At 51.6% G+C, this 17,789-nt stretch overlaps 1 protein-coding gene across 7 annotated transcripts in view; it reads left to right on the forward strand.

Annotated features, from left to right (window-relative positions):
- ZFHX2 (zinc finger homeobox 2) overlaps positions 1–17,789 on the forward strand; it is a 189,988-nt gene that overhangs the window by 61,954 nt on the left and 110,245 nt on the right. For 6 of the 7 annotated variants that reach the window (XR_012787802.1, XM_075569082.1, XM_075569084.1 and 3 more), the window contains exons 5-6: positions 1,587–1,667; positions 3,582–3,640. Coding sequence is in view for 6 of the 7 variants with exons in the window: in XM_075569082.1 (XP_075425197.1) it covers positions 1,587–1,667; positions 3,582–3,640 (140 nt within the window). In the remaining variant the exon portion in view is untranslated. The remainder of the gene's footprint in view (positions 1–1,586; positions 1,668–3,581; positions 3,641–17,789) is intronic. The other variant, XM_075569083.1, reaches the window with a different exon arrangement.

Here is a 17,789-nt window from a genome sequence, read left to right on the forward strand (position 1 = left end):
CTCTATCTCTGTCTGTCTGTCTGTCCCTTCACCCTGTCTGTTTCTCAGTCTGCCTGTCTCTCTGTCTGCCTGTCCCTTCACTCTGTCTCTGTCTGTCTGCCTGTCTCTTCACCCTGTCTCTTTCTGCCTGTCTCTTCACCCTGTCTGTTTCTCAGTCTGCCTGTCTCTCTGTCTGCCTGTCCCTTCACTCTGTCTCTGTCTGTCTGCCTGTCTCTTCACCCTGTCTCTTTCTGCCTGTCTCTTCACCCTGTCTGTTTGCCGGTCTCTCTGTCTGTTTGCCCCTTCGCCCTGTCTGCCTGTCTCTTTGCCCTATTTGTCTGCCTGTCTCTTCGCCCTGTCTGCCTGTCTCTTCGCCCTGTCTGCCTGTCTCTTCGCCCTGTCTGCCTGTCTCTTCGCCCTGTCTGCCTGTCTCTTCGCCCTGTCTGCTTGTCTCTTCGCCCTGTCTGCCTGTCTCTTCGCCCTGTCTGCCTGTCTCTTCGCCCTGTCTGCCTGTCTCTTCGCCCTGTCTGCCTGTCTCTTCACCCTGTCTGCTTGTCTCTTCGCCCTGTCTGCCTGTCTCTTCACCCTGTCTGCTTGTCTCTTTGCCCTGTCTGCCTGTCTCTTCGCCCTGTCTGCCTGTCTCTTCGCCCAGTCTGTCTGACCTAATCTTTAGGCTGCGTCCACAGTGCTGGAGACGGTGCGAGCGCCGAAAATAAACACTAGGACGCCAATGTACATGTGTATAGTGACCGGTGCTTCACGCAACAAGCAATTTTTCATTTCCCGCGCGACGGCCGGGTCACGTGAGCGGTTCGCCCAATGAGGGCGGAGAACCAGCTCTGTGATGTCACGGCTGCCCCCTCCCCCCTCCCACACGCCTCCGTTGCCTCTGCCTGAAGGGCAGGAAATCTCTCCTGCTGCAGGCGCGCACGACCGCTTCCACTATGGCCAAACCCTTACGTTCCAAGCATTCCATGGACCTCACCCATCCCTCTTTCTCCCCCTCCACTCTCTCTCGCTCCCCAACCCCTCTCCTCCCCCCCCCCCCCCTGTTATTCCTCTCTTGATTTGCTCAGACCTGTGGCGTGTCAGTTTGGGTTGAACGACTAACGGGGAAATTGATTTTCATGTCCATCCCGTGTCGATTTGAAGCCTTTGGTTCATGATACAAAAGCACAAAGTCCCGATCCCCTGACAGACACTTCCCCATGTATTATACGGGGGAGGGTTTCACCCCCCCCCCCTCCTTACTGTCACTTATTTATGTGTGGTTGCCACCTATCCCAACTTCCCAGTATAACCAGCCTCACCCTGAGGAGACCCAAAAGGTGGAAACAACGGCTGTCTGGGAGTAGGGTTACTGACTCTGCACTTCTGTAACCCAGGCTGTGCTGGGAAATCTGGGTAATGTGGCAGGCGTCCGCTTAGGGGGGCCCCGTGTTACATTGGTAAGAAGGAAAGTGACACATTTGTGTGGCATTACCCAGAATCCCTAGCTGCCACGGAAGCGCTGTATGCTAAGAGATAATGGGGAAGGGCGGGGTTGCAGAGATGCAGGAATGTGCTCACGCTGCCTCTATGTAGCCTAACACTTGTTGTGATTTCAGTTAAACAGCCGAAGGCCCCGGAAACCACTTCAAAGATACAAGCAGAGGAGCAGAGCGCGAAGGCGCCACAAGGTGGGACAGGTGGGACGGGGCTTTCCTCTCCCGTCTGTGAGACCAGTGGTCCCTTAACCTCTCCCGTCTGTGAGGCCCCTGACCCCTTAACGTCTCCCCTGTCCGTGTGACTGGTGACCCCATAACCTCTCCCGTCCGTGAGACCAGTGACCCCTTAACCTCTCTCCCATGTGAGACCAGTGGCCCCTTAACCTCTCCCGTCTGTGAGACCAGTGACCCCTTAAACTCTCCCGTCTGTGAGACCAGTGACCGCTTAACCTCTCCCAGTCTGTGTGACCAGTGACCCCTTAAACTCTCCCATCTGTGAAACCAGTGACCTCTTAACCTCTCCCCCGTCTGTGAGACCAGTGATCTCTTAACCTCTCCCCCATCTTTGAGGCCGGTGACCCCTTAACCTCTCCCATCAGTGAGACTAGTGACCCCTTAACCTCTCTCCCATCTGTGAGCCCAGTGACCCCTTAGTCTCTCCCGTCTTGTGAGACCAGTGACCACTTAACCTCTCCTACGTATGAGACCAGTGACCCCTTAACATCCCCCATCTGAAACCAGTGACCTCTTAACCTCTCCTCCATCTGTGAGACCAGTGACCCCTTAACTTCTCCCCTGTCTGAGACCAGTGACCCCTTAACCTCTCCCCAGTCTGTGAGACCAGTGACCACTTAACCTCTCCCCAGTCTGTGAGACCAGTGACCTCTTAACCTCCCACACATCTGAGACCAGTGACCACTTAACCTCTCCCCCGTCTATGAGACCAGTGACCATTTAACCTCTCCCCCATCTGAGACCAGTGACCCCTTAACCTCTCCCATCTGTGAGACCAGTGACCCCTTAGCCTCTCCCGTCTGTGACACCAGTGACCTCTTAACCTCTCTCACATCTGAGACCAGTGACCACTTAATCTCTCCCCGTCTGTGAGACCAGTGACTTCTTAACCTCTCCCACGTTTGTGAGACCAGTGACCACTTAACCTCTCCCCAGTCTGAGACCAGTGACAACTTAACTGTTCCCCCGTCTGTGAAACCAGTGACCCCTTATCCTCTCCCCCGTCTGTGAGACCAGTGACCTCTTAACCTCTCCCCGTCTGTGAGACCAGTGACTACTTAACCTTTCCCCGTCTGTGAGACCAGTGACCTCTTAACCTCTCCCCGTCTGTGAGACCAGTTACCCCTTAACCTCTCCCCAGTCTGTGAGACAAATTACCTCTTAACCTCTCCCGTCTGTGAGACCAGTGACCTCTTAACCTCTCCCCCATATGTGAGACCAGAGACCCCTTAACCTCTCTCCAATCTGTGAGACCAGTGACCACTTAACCTCTCCCCTTCTGTGAGACCAATGACCCCTTAACCTCTCCCCCGTCTGTGATACCAGTGACCCCTTAACCTCTCCAGTCTGTGAGACCAGTGACTCCTTAACCTCTCCCCTTTTGTGAGACCAGTGACCCCTTAACCTCTCCCCGTCTGTAAGACCAGTGACCCCTTAACCTCTCCAGTCTGTGAGACCAGTGATCACTTAACATCTCCCCCGTCTGCGAGAACAGTGACCCCATAACCTCGCCCCAGTCTGTGAGACCAGTGACCCCTTAACCTCTCCGATCTGAGACCAATGACCCCTTAACCTCTCCCCCGTCCGTGAGACCAGTGACACATAACCTTTCCCCAGTCTGTGAGACCAGTGACCCCTTAACCTCTCCGATCTGAGACCAGTGACCCCTTAACCTCTCCCCCATCCGTGAGACCAGTGACACCATAACCTCTTCCCAGTCTGTGAGACCAGTGACCACTTAACCTCTCCGATCTGTGAGACCAGTGACCCTTTAACCTCCCCCCCCCCTATGTAAGACCAGTGACCCCTTAACCTCTCCGATCTGTGAGACCAGTGACCTCTTAACCTCTCTCTGTTGTTTGTCCTGCTCTCCTGGTACAGCTCCAGTGCAGGACGAGGCAGCGACAGCCGAGTGCGAGAATGCCACCGACGGGACCACGGTACGTGTCAGTGTCACACGCGTTTCACATGCATGTCACACAGGATCATGGTGACATGAACACAGACTTCTCATGGGGGGGAATGAGATAATAATTACACCTTTGTTACTTAACGTACTTACAGGTAATAGTTACCTCCCTCTCTCTTCCCCTCCCTCCTCTCCCTCGCCCCCTCCCATACCACACTCTCCCTCCCTCTCTCTCTCCCACTTTCTCCCCCCTATATCTCATTCCTCCCTCCCTCACCCTCCCCTCCATCACCCCACCCTCTCTATCCCCTTCTCTCTCCTTCCCCTCTCTCTCCCTCCTCTCTCCCCCTCTGACTCCCCCCCCCCCTCTTCCCTCTCCCCCCCATCTCTCTTCTAGGGAGAGAACTAGTCACAAAAAGTAGTTAGTTTCTGGGAGAACTAGTTAAGGAAAGTGGTTAGTTCCAGAGAGAAAACTAGTTACAGAATGTGGTTCGTTTCAGGAAGAAAACTAGCTAAAGAAAGTGATTAGTTACAGAAACTGGTTAGTTACAGAAAAAACTTGTTACAGAAAGTGGTTAGTTCCCAAGAGAAAACTAGTTACAGGCAGTGGTTAGTTACAGACAGTGGTTAGTTCCAGAGAGAAAAATAGTTACAGAAAGTGGTTAGTTACAGACAGTGGTTAGTTCCAGGGAGATACTAGTTACAGAAAGTGGTTAGTTCACAAGAGAAAACTAGTTACTGAAAGTGGTTAGTTCAGAGAGAAAACCAGTTACAGAATGTGGTTAGTTCCAGGGAGATACTAGTTACAGAAAGTGGTTAGTTCAGAGAGAAAACCAGTTACAGAATGTGGTTAGTTCCAGGGAGATACTAGTTACAGAAAGTGGTTAGTTCCAGGAACATACAAGTTACAGAAAGTGGTTAGTTCCAGGAACATACAAGTTACAGAAAGTGGTTACAAAACCTAGGGTCAGTCAGCACTACTAATACACATAAATAAACAAGAAAACGTGGTGCACGCAGGTGTGAGGGTCTCCCCAAACCCTAACCAGATACAAAAGTAAAGCAGTACCCACAGCACTCATATGCAGCTGTGACACCAATGCAGGTCAAACAGAAAGCGGTTTAATGCAAAAAGAGAGTCTGGATAAACAGAGCATACTAAACAGGGTATTGTCAAAAAGCAACTACCCAGACAGATATTCCCCCACAGAGGGGTATACCCAGGAGGACTGGGGAACGGGAACAAGGGGGGTAGACACACTAATCTACATACTAAAATATGTAAACACAATAAAGTGCAAAAGAAAGTGCTACTCCCAGTGCCAGGAGACAAAAACATACAAAGGCAAAGATAGGAAAACACAGTCCAAAGTCGGGGGGGTGGTCACGTCTCGGGCACTTAGCCCTTCTTGGCCCGTTCCCACAAAAACGTGGTGTCACGGGAGACCAGGTTATTTACACTTTTTTACCAGGATCATTCATTGAGCAAAGCAAGTTAATGAAATAAATTGTCATTTATTTGGTATACATTCGCTTACACACAATGATACCCAAAATACAGACAAAAAGACACACTTACTTTGGGACTGGGGTCCAAAACTAGACTTTCCTAGGTGCAGGGAACTCTATGGGAGAGTTTTGCCCAGACCGGGACTTAGCCCGGAATCTCCTGGAACCCAAATCGGCATAAAGTTCCACACGCCACCGCTACGTTCTGTTCCGAGAACTTGGTCCCTCCTGACCGCGAGTTGCCTTGAGAGGGGGCTCACGCGAGCGTCCGCAGGCGTGCTGACGAGTTGGAGGTTTCAGCCGAGCGCCAAGCTGTTTTTCAGCGCGCTGTCGGCTGAAAACCTCCAATCACTGCACAGCAGCGTCAACGTCACGGCGCCGTGACGTCGGCGCTGTGACATTGACGTCAGTGCGTCGCGGGCGATTGGCCCAGCGACGTCACTGCCCCGCCTCCAACCACCTCCCCCCGGCTCCCTTCGCGCACGCTGGCTCAGCCTGCAAGTCCGTGCAATCGCGCTGACTGAAGCAGGCGAGCCTCAGCGTTAGCGCGCCTCCGCTCTCCCCACCCCTCTATGGCCCAGGCCTTAGACTCTGGCAGGCAGGCTTTTCAGGCTCGAAATCGAAGCCGGTTGCTCTGCTATTGCGCAAGAGCAACTTTGAAAAAGCCCGCCCGTGCTCTTCCTACCGGAGACTACGAATCTGATTGGCTCATTGATTCTTATAGTATGTTCAGTTTCATTCACAAAACTGAACAGCCAATCAACGCGTGGGAACTGTCCCAAGCAACCAATCAGAGCCAAGCCAGTTAGAAAAGCCGGGTCAGCGGGAAATCCGAAATAGCCAAGAGACATGCGCAAGCCTGGCACCTCTCTCCCTGGCTATCTCAATGCCACCCGCTGGGACAGGCTCCACCAGGTCTGGCAGAGCAAGTGGCATCAACGAGGACTGCCATTGATCTCCGGACCTGGTACTCGGCCTTTCCCCGCTGACCAAATGCTATTCACACCTCTAGGCTTCCACTGGCTGCTTTGAACTCCGATGTCCAGCAGACTTACTCGCGCCTGTGGGTTAGCTCGGGCAGCCTGTTTGGACATCGGTTCCGAATGTAAAAAGCACATTACATTAAAGTATATTTTAATACACTTCTGAGTCTAGGGGGACGGGACAGAAAGGGTAAAATATTGTAGTTTTATTTCTATCTGCCTTATTCCCCACACACTTTCCCTTGGGCTCAGTTTGGACTCTGAGTCCCCCCTGAACCTTATATACGGTTGGGGTACCCACAAACCCTATACTGGTTGTGGGTCACCTTTGCACTAGCTGGGGTACCCCCCTTAACCTAGGGTTTCCCTCAGCTACAGGAATACATGTTTTATCCTTTGTCTCATTCTCCTTTCTGGGCTGTGCTGAAGCAGGGTACCCTAGTGGCGAGTCACGCTTGCGTTTTCAAGGGGAGGTATTGCCGGGACAATGTGCCTACATATATCCGAGAATCAGGCATGATTCCCGGGTACATTTATGGGAGAACCAACAACTCCAGACCCCAACCTCCTAGGCACATTCTGTCAACGGTTCCTCCACAAAACCCCCCTTGAAACTCATCAGCTAGTAAGCCCTGCTCGCTGGCACGCCCGGAAACTCATCCCCTAGCAATCCCTGCTCGCTGGCACACCCGGAAACTCATCCCCTAGCAATCCCTGCTCGCTGGCACGCCCGGAAACTCATCCCCTAGCAATCCCTGCAAGCTGGCACGCCCGGAAACTCATCCCCTAGCAATCCCTGCTCGCTGGCACGCCCGGAAACTCATCCCCTAGCAATCCCTGCTCGCTGGCACGCCCGGAAACTCATCCCCTAGCAATCCCTGCTCGCTGGCACACCCGGAAACTCATCCCCTAGCAATCCCTGCTCGCTGGCACGCCCGGAAACTCATCCTCTAGCAATCCCTGCTCGCTGGCACGCCCGGAAACTCATCCCCTAGCAATCCCTGCTCGCTGGCACGCCCGGAAACCCATCCCCTAGCAATCCCTGCTCGCTGGCACGCCCGGAAACTCATCCCCTAGTAATCCCTGCTCGCTGGCACGCCCGGAAACTCATCCCCTAGCAATCCCTGCTCGCTGGCACACCCGGAAACTCATCCCCCAGCAATCCCTGCTCGCTGGCACGCCCGGAATTTCATCCCCTAGCAATCCCTGCTCGCTGGCACGCCCGGAAACTCATCCCCTAGCAATCCCTGCTCACTGGCACGCCCGGATCTCATCCCCTAGCAATCCCTGCTCGCTGGCACACCCGGAAACTCATCCCCTAGCAATCCCTGCTCGCTGGCACACCCGGAAACTCATCCCCTAGCAATCCCTGCTCGCTGGCACGCCCGGAAACTCATCCCCTAGCAATCCCTGCTCGCTGGCACGCCTGGAAACTCATCCCCTAGCAATCCCTGCTCGCTGGCACACCCGGAAACTCATCCCCTAGCAATCCCTGCTCGCTGGCACGCCCGGAAACTCATCCCCTAGCAATCCCTGCTCGCTGGCACGCCCGGAACTCATCCCCTAGCAATCCCTGCTCGCTGGCACGCCCGGAAACTCATCCCCTAGCAATCCCTGCTCGCAGGCACGCCCGGAAACTCATCCCCTAGCCATCCCTGCTCGCTGGGACGCCCGGAAACTCATCCCCTAGCAATCCCTGCTCGCTGGCACGCCCGGAAACTCATCCCCTAGCAATCCCTGCTCGCTGGCACGCCCGGAAACACATCCCCTAGCAATCCCTGCTCGCTGGCACGCCCGGAAAGGGAAAAACACAAAAATTGCTTTTAATGCATACAGTACATTGGAATGGTACAATGTTACTGGCCCAAGAGCTAACTCTCTTGGACCCTTATACACAGATCAGGGGTAACCAAAACGGGCTTAACCTTTATTAGAGAGCCTGGTTACCCCCTCCCGTCACACGTGGTACTTCCCTTCAAGAGGCAAAAAGAGTCCCGTAGCTGCAATGTAACATAAATACTTAGGGGACTATGCTATAAGCCAGTGTTTCCCAACTCCAGTCCTCAGGGAACCCCAACAGGTCAGGTCTGAAGGATATCCCTGCTCCAGCACAGGTGTCTCAGTGAAAATGACTGAGCCGCTGATTGAGCCACCTGTGCTGGAGCAGGGATATCCTTAAGACCTGACCTATCGGGGTTCCCTGAGGACTGGGGTTGGGAAACACTGCTATAAGCAGTCATTAAAAAAAGTCGCCAGCAAATTTATATTGCCATTTGTGGCAGCGTTGCTATCACGGTGCAGAAAGCCCCGAAAACCAGGGACAGCAACATTTGCAAAAATGGCAAGTAGCCGGTGACGAGATGATCGCCCTCTGAGAAGGGCTCACCCGGCGAGTTAATTCTGCTGCAGAGAGAGTGTAAGGAATCGAGGAACACGTCCTTTGCGGCGTGTTCCCTCCTTACCTGCTGCTGCTGCCGCCGCGGTCACTGTCCCTGTTCATGCGCGCTCCCTCGCTCCCATTACAGAGCGTAAGCGCACACGCAGCTCTTCTAGCTGCCGCACGGAACCTGGTGCCGCCTCCCGCACGCGTCGCGTGGCACGCACACGCGATGACGTGCGACGATCCCCAGCTGCGTGGCAAGTCTCTCCTCCCTGCCTTGTTGCCTGCAGCCTATCCCAGCTCCGCTGGGGCCGCGCCTCCGCTCCACCCCCTGTCCCCATTGGCCTGTCCTGCCTTTAAATACTTCCTGCTTCCTCCTATGCGTTGCTCAGCATAATCCTATGTTGCCTCGTGAAGCTCACTTCCTTGTGCAGTGCTCGGTCTCCTTTGCAGTTAACCTCTTGTGTACCGACTCGGCTTGTTTGTGGACCCTTCTGGATTTTGGACTTTGGCATACCCTCGACTACGACGATCTCTCCTACCCTTGAACACGGCATACGGACTCGGACTACGCTGCTCTCTCCAATCCCAGACCACGGCTTACGGACCCCTACTATCCTGTCTTCTCCAATCCCGGAACTCGGCAAGTATACCGCATCTCCTACACTCTCCAACCCAGACCCGGCTACGCGAAACTATCCGCCTTCCAGGCACGCCTCCGCTGCTGCGGGTGTGTGGTGTTATACCTTCCCACCTCAGTGCCGGGGTCTTGTCTTGTTTGTGGGCAGCGCGAGCGTTACAGTATGCTGAGCCCAACAAACATAGATCCCCCTGACGTGGGCCCAGCCCTGTCCTCTCTTTCCGAGCATGTCCAGTATTTGGACAACCAAGTCGCCACCTTGGCCCAAAAAGTCGACACAATTTCGCTCCATCAGTCTATGTCTCGTATTCTCAGTCCTTCAACCTTGTCACCCTCTAGTCCGGAGGCCAATGTACACCTGGAGCCACGCCTCCCTGCTCCCAATCGCTGTGCTGGTGACCCACATGGGTGTCGAGGATTCTTAAACCAATGTGATATTCAATTTGAATGAACTCCTTCTGGCTTCTCTTCCTACAGAGCTAAAGTGGCGTATATTATTGCACTCTTGACTGGCGATGCATTGTCCTGGGCTTCTCCCATCTGGAAACTGAGACCCGAACTTACACAAGATTTCGCTAAGTTCAAGAAAGAATTCAAGCAGGTGTTTGATACTCCTGGTCGTAAAGTTACTGCTGCATCTTCTTTGTTTCATATTTCCCAGGGCCACAGATCTGTTGCTAAGTATGCCCTGGAGTTCCGGACCATCGCTGCGGAGACGGGCTGGAACGATGAGGCTTTTTTTTTTTCCACAAAAAGGTTTTTATTATTAGGCGACAGTACATTGCATACAGTGTCTACCAACCCATTGTCATTTTTTAATGTACCAAAACCCAATTTTTCTCTTTTCCACCTTACTCCGTTCTTACAGAGACATACTGGGTAAACCAACTCACATACATAACAAACCATACAGACACAGAGAGGGGGGTGGGGGGAGCTCATTGTCTTCTGACTGTTCACCATCTCAACTCTTGCTGTCCTGCTTAGGAGCAGCTCTCAGCTGCGGAGGCTCTATGAATGTCTTCCCTACCTGTACCCCTTTTACGCGCTGTCTGTACTGGCTCTTCGTAGGAGAATGCATTTAGGTGTATTATGGCATAATGGTGGTGGTATTCACCCCTGGGATATCGGAGTGGTCTAGCCACTTGGTCCAGATTTTAAGGAAGTTTGTACCGGTGTCGTTGACCAGACTTGTCAACTGTTCCATCCGGCAAATATACCAGATTCTATTCCGAATTTTCGTAATGGTGGGTAAGTCTGGGAGCTTCCACAACGCTGCGAGTTCGCACCTCATGGCTGTTGCAAAATGTGCAATCAGTTTCTGTGCCGGTCTGCCTATTCCCCGAGTGCGCCTGCCTAGCAGGAACAGCCAAGGGTCCAGGGGGACCGACTGTCCGAGAATTCTCGTTAGCCAATCCTGGATTTCCTCCCATAAAGGAGCCACTTTGGGGCATCCCCACAGCATGTGAAGCAAGTCTGCCTGTTCCCCGCATTGTTTTGGGCACAATGGGGGGTACCCTTTGACGAACTTTGTTAATCGTGTCGGGGTGAGATACCACCTCATGAGGACTTTATACGCATTCTCCTTCAAGGTGGTGCATATAGAGCTTTTCGCTGCTGCCAGTACTATTGTGGACCAGTCTTTGTCTTCTAATGTCTTCCCTAAGTCCGTTTCCCATTTTATTCTATACGCAAGTTTAGTGTCTACGTCTTGTCTAGGACAGACCACCTCTCTGTATATCCGAGAAGTGAGTCCCGTGGTGTCCGTGCCTCTGGAACACAGCTGCTCAAAATTTGTGCGTTTGGGCCGTTTGGGGATTTTTGTATAAAATGCTCGCACCTGGAGGTATCTAAAAAATTCAGAGTTGGGCATCTCTGTTTCTGATCGGATTTGTTCGAATGATTTGATAGTTTGGTTTCTCTCCAGGTGTAGTAACCTAGTAAGGCCTTTTGCTTTCCAGACCGCAAAGTTCTTGCGTAACGTACCCGGAGCGAAATCAGGGTTCCCCGTAATCGGGGTCATAAGTGTGTGCTGGGTTGTCAGGGCACACTTGTGTTTGGTGTTCTCCCAAGTAGCCAACGAGCTATTCACTGCGGCCAGCGGCTCACTCAAGGTCTGATAGGTCTTTTTGGGTAGCCAAATTAGGTCTTGTATCTCTACGGGGTCACAGCATGCCTTTTCCAGCTCAACCCATCTTCGCAGGCTTGGATGCATGTGCCACTGAATAATTTGGGTTAATTGTGCCGCTTTGAAATACGATATCAAGCAAGGTACCCCTAAACCTCCTCTAACTGTTGGCCTAGTGAGAATACTACTTTTTATCCGTGGTTTTTTATTACCCCAGACGAATTTCACCATAGAGGACTGTAAACGGAGGATGTCGTCTCTGATCACTTGTATCGGGAGGGTCTGAAACAGATACAAGATTCGGGGGAGGAGATTCATCTTAAGGCACTGGATCCTGCCGATCCACGAAATTGTGTGGCCTGACCAGATCCGAAGATCCTCCCTCAGAGTCCTAATTAGCCTGGGGTAATTGGCTTTGTAGAGGGCTTTGTATTCTTTGGTGATATAGATACCTAGATATTTAATGGAGGATACTTGCCATTTGAAATTAAAATTTAGTTCAATTAATTTTTCTGTGACCTTTGGCAGGTTGATGTTTAAGGCTTCTGATTTTGTCTGATTGATTTTGAAACCCGAGATCTTATTAAATTCGTCGAGTAAGCTGAAAACATTTGGCAGGGAGGTAAGGGGTTTGGACAACATTAGGATAATGTCATCTGCATACAGGGCCACTTTATGTGACTGATCTTTTATCTGTAAACCTGTTATATCTGGGGAGTTGCGGATGTGTGCCGCTAGGGGTTCTATACATAATGCAAAGATTAGTGGGGACAGGGGACATCCCTGTCTGGTGCCGCTCTTTATTGGGAAGTCTTCCGAGGGGAAGTCCTGGTGTCTGACCCTCGCCCTCGGTTCCCTGTAGAGAGCCAGAATAGCGCCCAACATTCTCCCCCCTATGCCAAACACTCGCAGCGTCTCTGTAAGATAGGGCCAATCAATGCGGTCGAAGGCTTTTTCAGCATCTAAACTCAATGCCATAGACGGGATGTGTTTTTTCTGTACCAAATCAATTAGATCTATTATCCGTCTGGTATTGTCTGTAGCTTGCCTTCCGCATATGAACCCTACTTGATCGGGGTGGACCAGCTTCGGCATGACTGAATTCAGACGGTTGGCTAATAATTTGGAGAAGATTTTGGTGTCTGAATTGATGAGAGATATTGGCCGGTAACTTTTGCAGTCTGCTGGGTCCTTTCCTGGTTTAGGGATCACTGTTATAGACGCCTGGAGCATTTGGCTAGGAATAGGGGCACCATCTAAAAATGAGTTAAATAATCGGACCAGGTGAGGTACTAATGTTTTTCTGAATTTTTTATAGTACAGGTTAGAGAAACCATACGGGCCTGGGGCTTTGGGTGGCTTTAGTGCTTTTATTACCTCTGATATCTCCTCACATGAGAAGTCCGCCTGTAATGCTTCCCTTTCCAATCTGCTCAGGTTGGGTAATTTTGCCTCAGTTAGAAATGTCTTCAGCTGCCTATGAGTGTTCTCACAATGGGAGACCTTCGCCCCGTCATATAGGGTCTCATAGTACTTTTTAAATTCCTCTACAATTTGTTTGGGATCAGAAGTAAGGTCACCGTTCTTGGTTCGAATGGCTTGAATATGAAAATTGCGGTTACAATTTTTGAGTTTATTGGCAAGTGGGGTATCTGGCTTGTTCGCTTTCTCATAGAATTGTCGCCTAGACCAGGTCAGCTCCTTCTCAGCTCGGGAGGACATCAACAGATGTAATTTTGTTTTAGTATCACGCCAGGCCTGTAGGGTCTGCGCTTGTTTGGTAGTTTTGTGTAGGGCGGAGAGGGCTGATAACTCGGATTGGAGAATCTTAATTTTCTTTTCCCTTGCTTTTTTCCGCCTACTGGCTATCCCTATGAGCTCTCCGCGAAGAATTGCCTTATGGGCCTCCCATAGGGTGGATTGGGATGTCACACTACCGACATTCTCCTCAAAATAGACCCTGATTTTATCCCTTATTTCCGTTTAAATTTCAGGGATTTTTAGCAGAAATTCATTAAGCTTCCATGTCGCTCCTGGTCTGTCTAGTCTGAAGTCTGTGCACCGCAGCTCAATTGGTGAGTGATCTGACCATGAAATATCATGGATGCCCGTATGGGAGATCTGCGAAACCATTCTGTTGGACACAAAGAGGTAGTCTATCCTGCTGTATCTGTCATGTGGGTGCGAATAGAACGTGTACTCTTTTTCTCCCGGGTGTTGTTCCCGCCAGATATCTACCAACCTATTTGTCCTGAGAGCCTGGTTCCAAATTGCTCTGCTTTGTGTGTGCTTCGGTACCCTGGGTGTGCACCTGTCGGCCTTAGGATCTAATGTAAGGTTGAAATCACCCCCTAGAACTATACCGCCTTGTGCCACTCTATGTAAAATGGTAAAGAATTTTGTGAAGAAGGTATCCGCTCCCTCGTTGGGGGCGTATACATTGGCAATTGTGAGGGGCTGTCCCCCCACCTCGCCTACTATTATTAGGAAGCGCCCATTCTTATCCTTTTTTGTTAGAATTATGTTAAACGCAAGGCGATTGTGTAATAAGGTTGCTACCCCTCTTTTTTTTACGTTGGCTGTTGCGGAGAGCCATGTTCTATATCTGTTATCCAAGAACTTGGGGGAACTGGTCCTTGAGAAGTGGGTCTCTTGGAGTAGTATTATGTCGGGGTCTTGTCGTCGGTAGTCTGTGAATGCTAGTTTTCTTTTTAGGGGGGCTATTAAAACCTTTTGTGTTGTGTGATAAGATAGTAAAATCCTTACCCATTGATGTTTTCAATAGGAATTGCTGCATTACCTCTTTCTATTGGGGACACGAACTTCGTCAGAGTATGATTCTGTGAACTGCTTTGTACACTGCTCATCTGCACAGGGGAGAAACAATGGGGTATACACATTGGGAACATTGGGGAGACAACAAATAAACTTTGGCAACTTTCGGCGACCTCAGGGGATCAAGATCCCCTGGGCACCTGAACTGCCCCACGTGGGGTTCCGGTTCGGACGGGCCCACCCCTGACCATGTCAGGTTGAGCCTGACCCGCTTTCACCGGCCCACCGGGGTCTTGCATGGATCCCCTGGGGTCTATCCCCCAAGTATCCATGAGGAGACTCATGGCGACGGCAAGAGGGAAACTACCCCCCCCCCCCATCGTTTTTCAACCATGCTTATGGCAAATCTTTATAGTCAATGTGATCGTCCAGCATCTCCAGGACCGCGGGCTGATGCGGTATGTGTGTACCCTATCTATGTGGGGGACTTTTCCCATTCCTTTGCTCTTGCCCGTTGTGTGATGTCTATGCGCCTTTTTACCCATATTTACTTTGGGGTATTCTACGCTCATCCCTTTATTCCTGCTCTCTTAGAGATCCTGCTCTTTTGGCCCCTATTTCTGGTGCATGTGACTAGGTGGTCCTGTGCCCCTTTGACTAAGTTCATAACTGCTGCCCGCTGTGTGGTATTGCTAAGACCTGTCTTGCCTCTCTTGGGTATTCTCCCTCCCCCTACCTCCCTTAGTGTGTACTAGCTCCGTGACCGTGCTATGTGTGGGTAGTAGCAATGTCAGCCGGAGGAGCGTCCGCGGGCGGAGCAGGGATGTCAGCCGGAGGAGAGTATGCGGTAGGAGAGTCTGCGGGAAGAGAGACAGCGCGAGTATGACAATGGGGCTGCGCCTTCCTTTGCGTGCTGTCCAGGATATCTGGTTTCTCAGGTCTCGTTGCTGTTCCGGCGCAGTCGTGTGACGTGGATCCTCTTTCCCCCATCGGGTCGCCTCTACCAAGATGGCCGCGCGGCCATATCCGGTGACGTCCTTCCGGTTTTTGCTCATTCACCGCCGGATGTCGGCGGAAGTGGATGTCTTCCCGCGCTGGGCTCTTCTTCTTCCGGCCGTGCAGTTTTTCTTCCCGCCACGAGTCGCGATGCCTCCATTTTCCCTGGGTGCGTACCACGCGTCTCTTCCGGGTTGCGGGGCAGCCATTGTCACCAGAATTGCAGGTAAGTCCCTTCTTTTGTAGGTTTTGGGCTGAACCCGTGGGATAGAGTATGCATGTCCCACATTAGATAGATGAAGTTGTGGCACTATGTATGCCTATTCTGCTGCTCAGCGCTTCCAGCTGCTAGCGGTCCTGTAAGTCCAAACTGTACGCCATAACTTGTAGGCAACCAAAACTTACAACTGAACGTTTTATTTGGGATGAACATGCTTTGTTCACTCCTTCTCCGGCTCATTGGTGGCTCGGGTCTTCCGGGATGTGCCGGCCTGTTGCCACTCCTTGTCCGGTTCTATTTCTGTCCTGGGGCTCCTAGCTTCTCCGGTCGTCACTCCCAATCTGCGCAGGAATTCATCCCCCTCTTCCAGATTTTTCATTGAGGTGGCCTTTCCGTTCCTGATGACTAGTAGCCCAAACGGAAAGGTCCACCGATATCGGATAGCTGTCTCTGAGGAGGCGGGTGATAGGCTGCAACTTCAGGCGTCTGGCCAGGGTCAGGGGGGACAGGTCCTGAAAGAGCTGTATGGTGATACCGTCAAATTTACAGACTTCTTCCCCCCGGGCTTTTGTAAAAACTGCCTGCCTGGTGCGGTAATAATGTAACCGGGCGATCACATCCCGGGGTTGCGCATTTGCCAGCGGTTTGCTCCGTAGGGCCCTATGGCATCTATCTAGCATTAGTTCTGCCGCCGGGGTGTCAGGGAGCAAACTCGCCATCCATCTAGTGAGGAATTCTTCAATCTCTGTTATGTCCTCCGGTATGCCTCGGATGCGAATGTTGCTCCGCCGGTCCCGGTTCTCAGCATCCTCCTGTCTCTCGGCCAGCTCCGTAATCTGGTTTTGCAGGTATGAGGAACGTTTTTCCGATTTTTTTATTGTTGAGGAGACCGCCACCATTTTGTCCTCCAGGGCCCCAGTTCTTTCTCCTAGGCCCTGTACCTCCTTCCGGAGTTCTTGAATTTCGGCTCTAAATAACGACTTCATATCGTTATACAACCGGTCGAAATCACATCGCCGTACGGGCCGTTGTTCTGGCATCTCCTCCCGGTCCTCCTCACGTTCCGACCCCGATCCTGGTGCTGAGCCGGGCGCCATTTCTGCCCTCCCGTCTCTGGATGAGGATCTGCTCAGATATCTCCGGAGATCCCCCGTGTTCTTCTTTTTTGTTGATGGCGGGGCCATCGCTATATGTTCCGACGTCGGAGACCGTTATTTATATATGCGGTCTGTAGTTTTGATTTGCTTTATTTTGAATATTGCTTTGGCGGGGGTGGGAGCTATACGATTAGGCAGCTATTCCCCTCACCATCGCGCATGCGCCTCGAACGATGAGGCTTTATCTGCAGCCTTCTGGCAAGGCCTTTCTGAGACTCTGAAGAATGAGTTAGCGGCTCAGGAAAGACCCTCCGCACTAGAGGACCTTATAGCCGTATGTATTTGGGTGGATCAACGCCTTCAGGAAAGTCGGCTTGAACGCCATCATGCCTGCTCCCTCACTCCTATGCCTCCTATCCTCAGTCCTACTCCCATCACTCTCCCAGCTCTTGAGGTCCCAGAACCCATGCAGTTAGGAAGTCATCAACTCTCCTATTCTGAGAAACGACGTCGGAAGTATGAGGACTTGTGTTTCTACTGCGGTCTACCTGGACATCTGGTGTGCCCCTGTCCTACGGAGCCGGGAAACGCCAACATCCAATGAGGTATGGGGAAATCTCATTGGGTACTATTTCTTCTTCTCCCCCTACTAAGGGAAGATTACCAAAGAGGATTATTACTTCAGATCTTCCTCGAGGGTCCTGACTTCCATGTATCTGCATCCGCTTTAATCGACTCCGGGTCTGGGGGAAAACTTTGTGGACCAGGATTTCGCCAACCAGCACAACATCCCTATGATACAGAAGTCCGTATCCGTTGGTCTCGAGGCCATTGATGGAAGACCTCTGCAGCCAGCCTTCATTACTTTGGAGTCCGTTCTTTCCCTCTCCACGAAGGATGGTCATAAAGAGAAAATTTCCTTGCACGTAATTCACTCCCCTGCGGTGCAGGTAATCCTGGGTCTACCTTGGCTCCAACGCCACAATCCACAGATAGACTGGACTGATAAAAAACCTATACAGTGGAGTCCAGTCGCTAAGAGTACTTCTACGACCCCCGTACAAGTCGTTGCCGGCCTAGAGACCACCAAACCTGCTAACCCTTCTCTTCCTGTAATATATTCAGAGTTTCTTGACGTATTTGATAAGGTTCGGTCTGAGGTTCTGCCCCCTCATCGTCCCTTTGACTGCCCTATTGATCTTTTGCCCGGTGCCATCCTTCCCAAAGCTAGGTCTTACCCTTTATCACTCCCGGAGACTAAGGCCATGTCTGATTTATATTCAAAAGAATTTAAAGAAGGACTTTATAAGAGACTCCACTCCCCCTGCCGGCGCTGGGTTATTTTTCGTTAAGAAGAAGGATGGGTCACTTCGCCTGTGTATTTATTACAGAGGTTTGAACAAGATTACTCTGAAGAATCTCTACCCTTTGCCCCTTATTTCCGAACTTTTC

The sequence above is a fragment of the Ascaphus truei genome, chromosome 13, assembly GCF_040206685.1.
Source record: "Ascaphus truei isolate aAscTru1 chromosome 13, aAscTru1.hap1, whole genome shotgun sequence".
Lineage (NCBI taxonomy): Eukaryota > Metazoa > Chordata > Amphibia > Anura > Ascaphidae > Ascaphus > Ascaphus truei.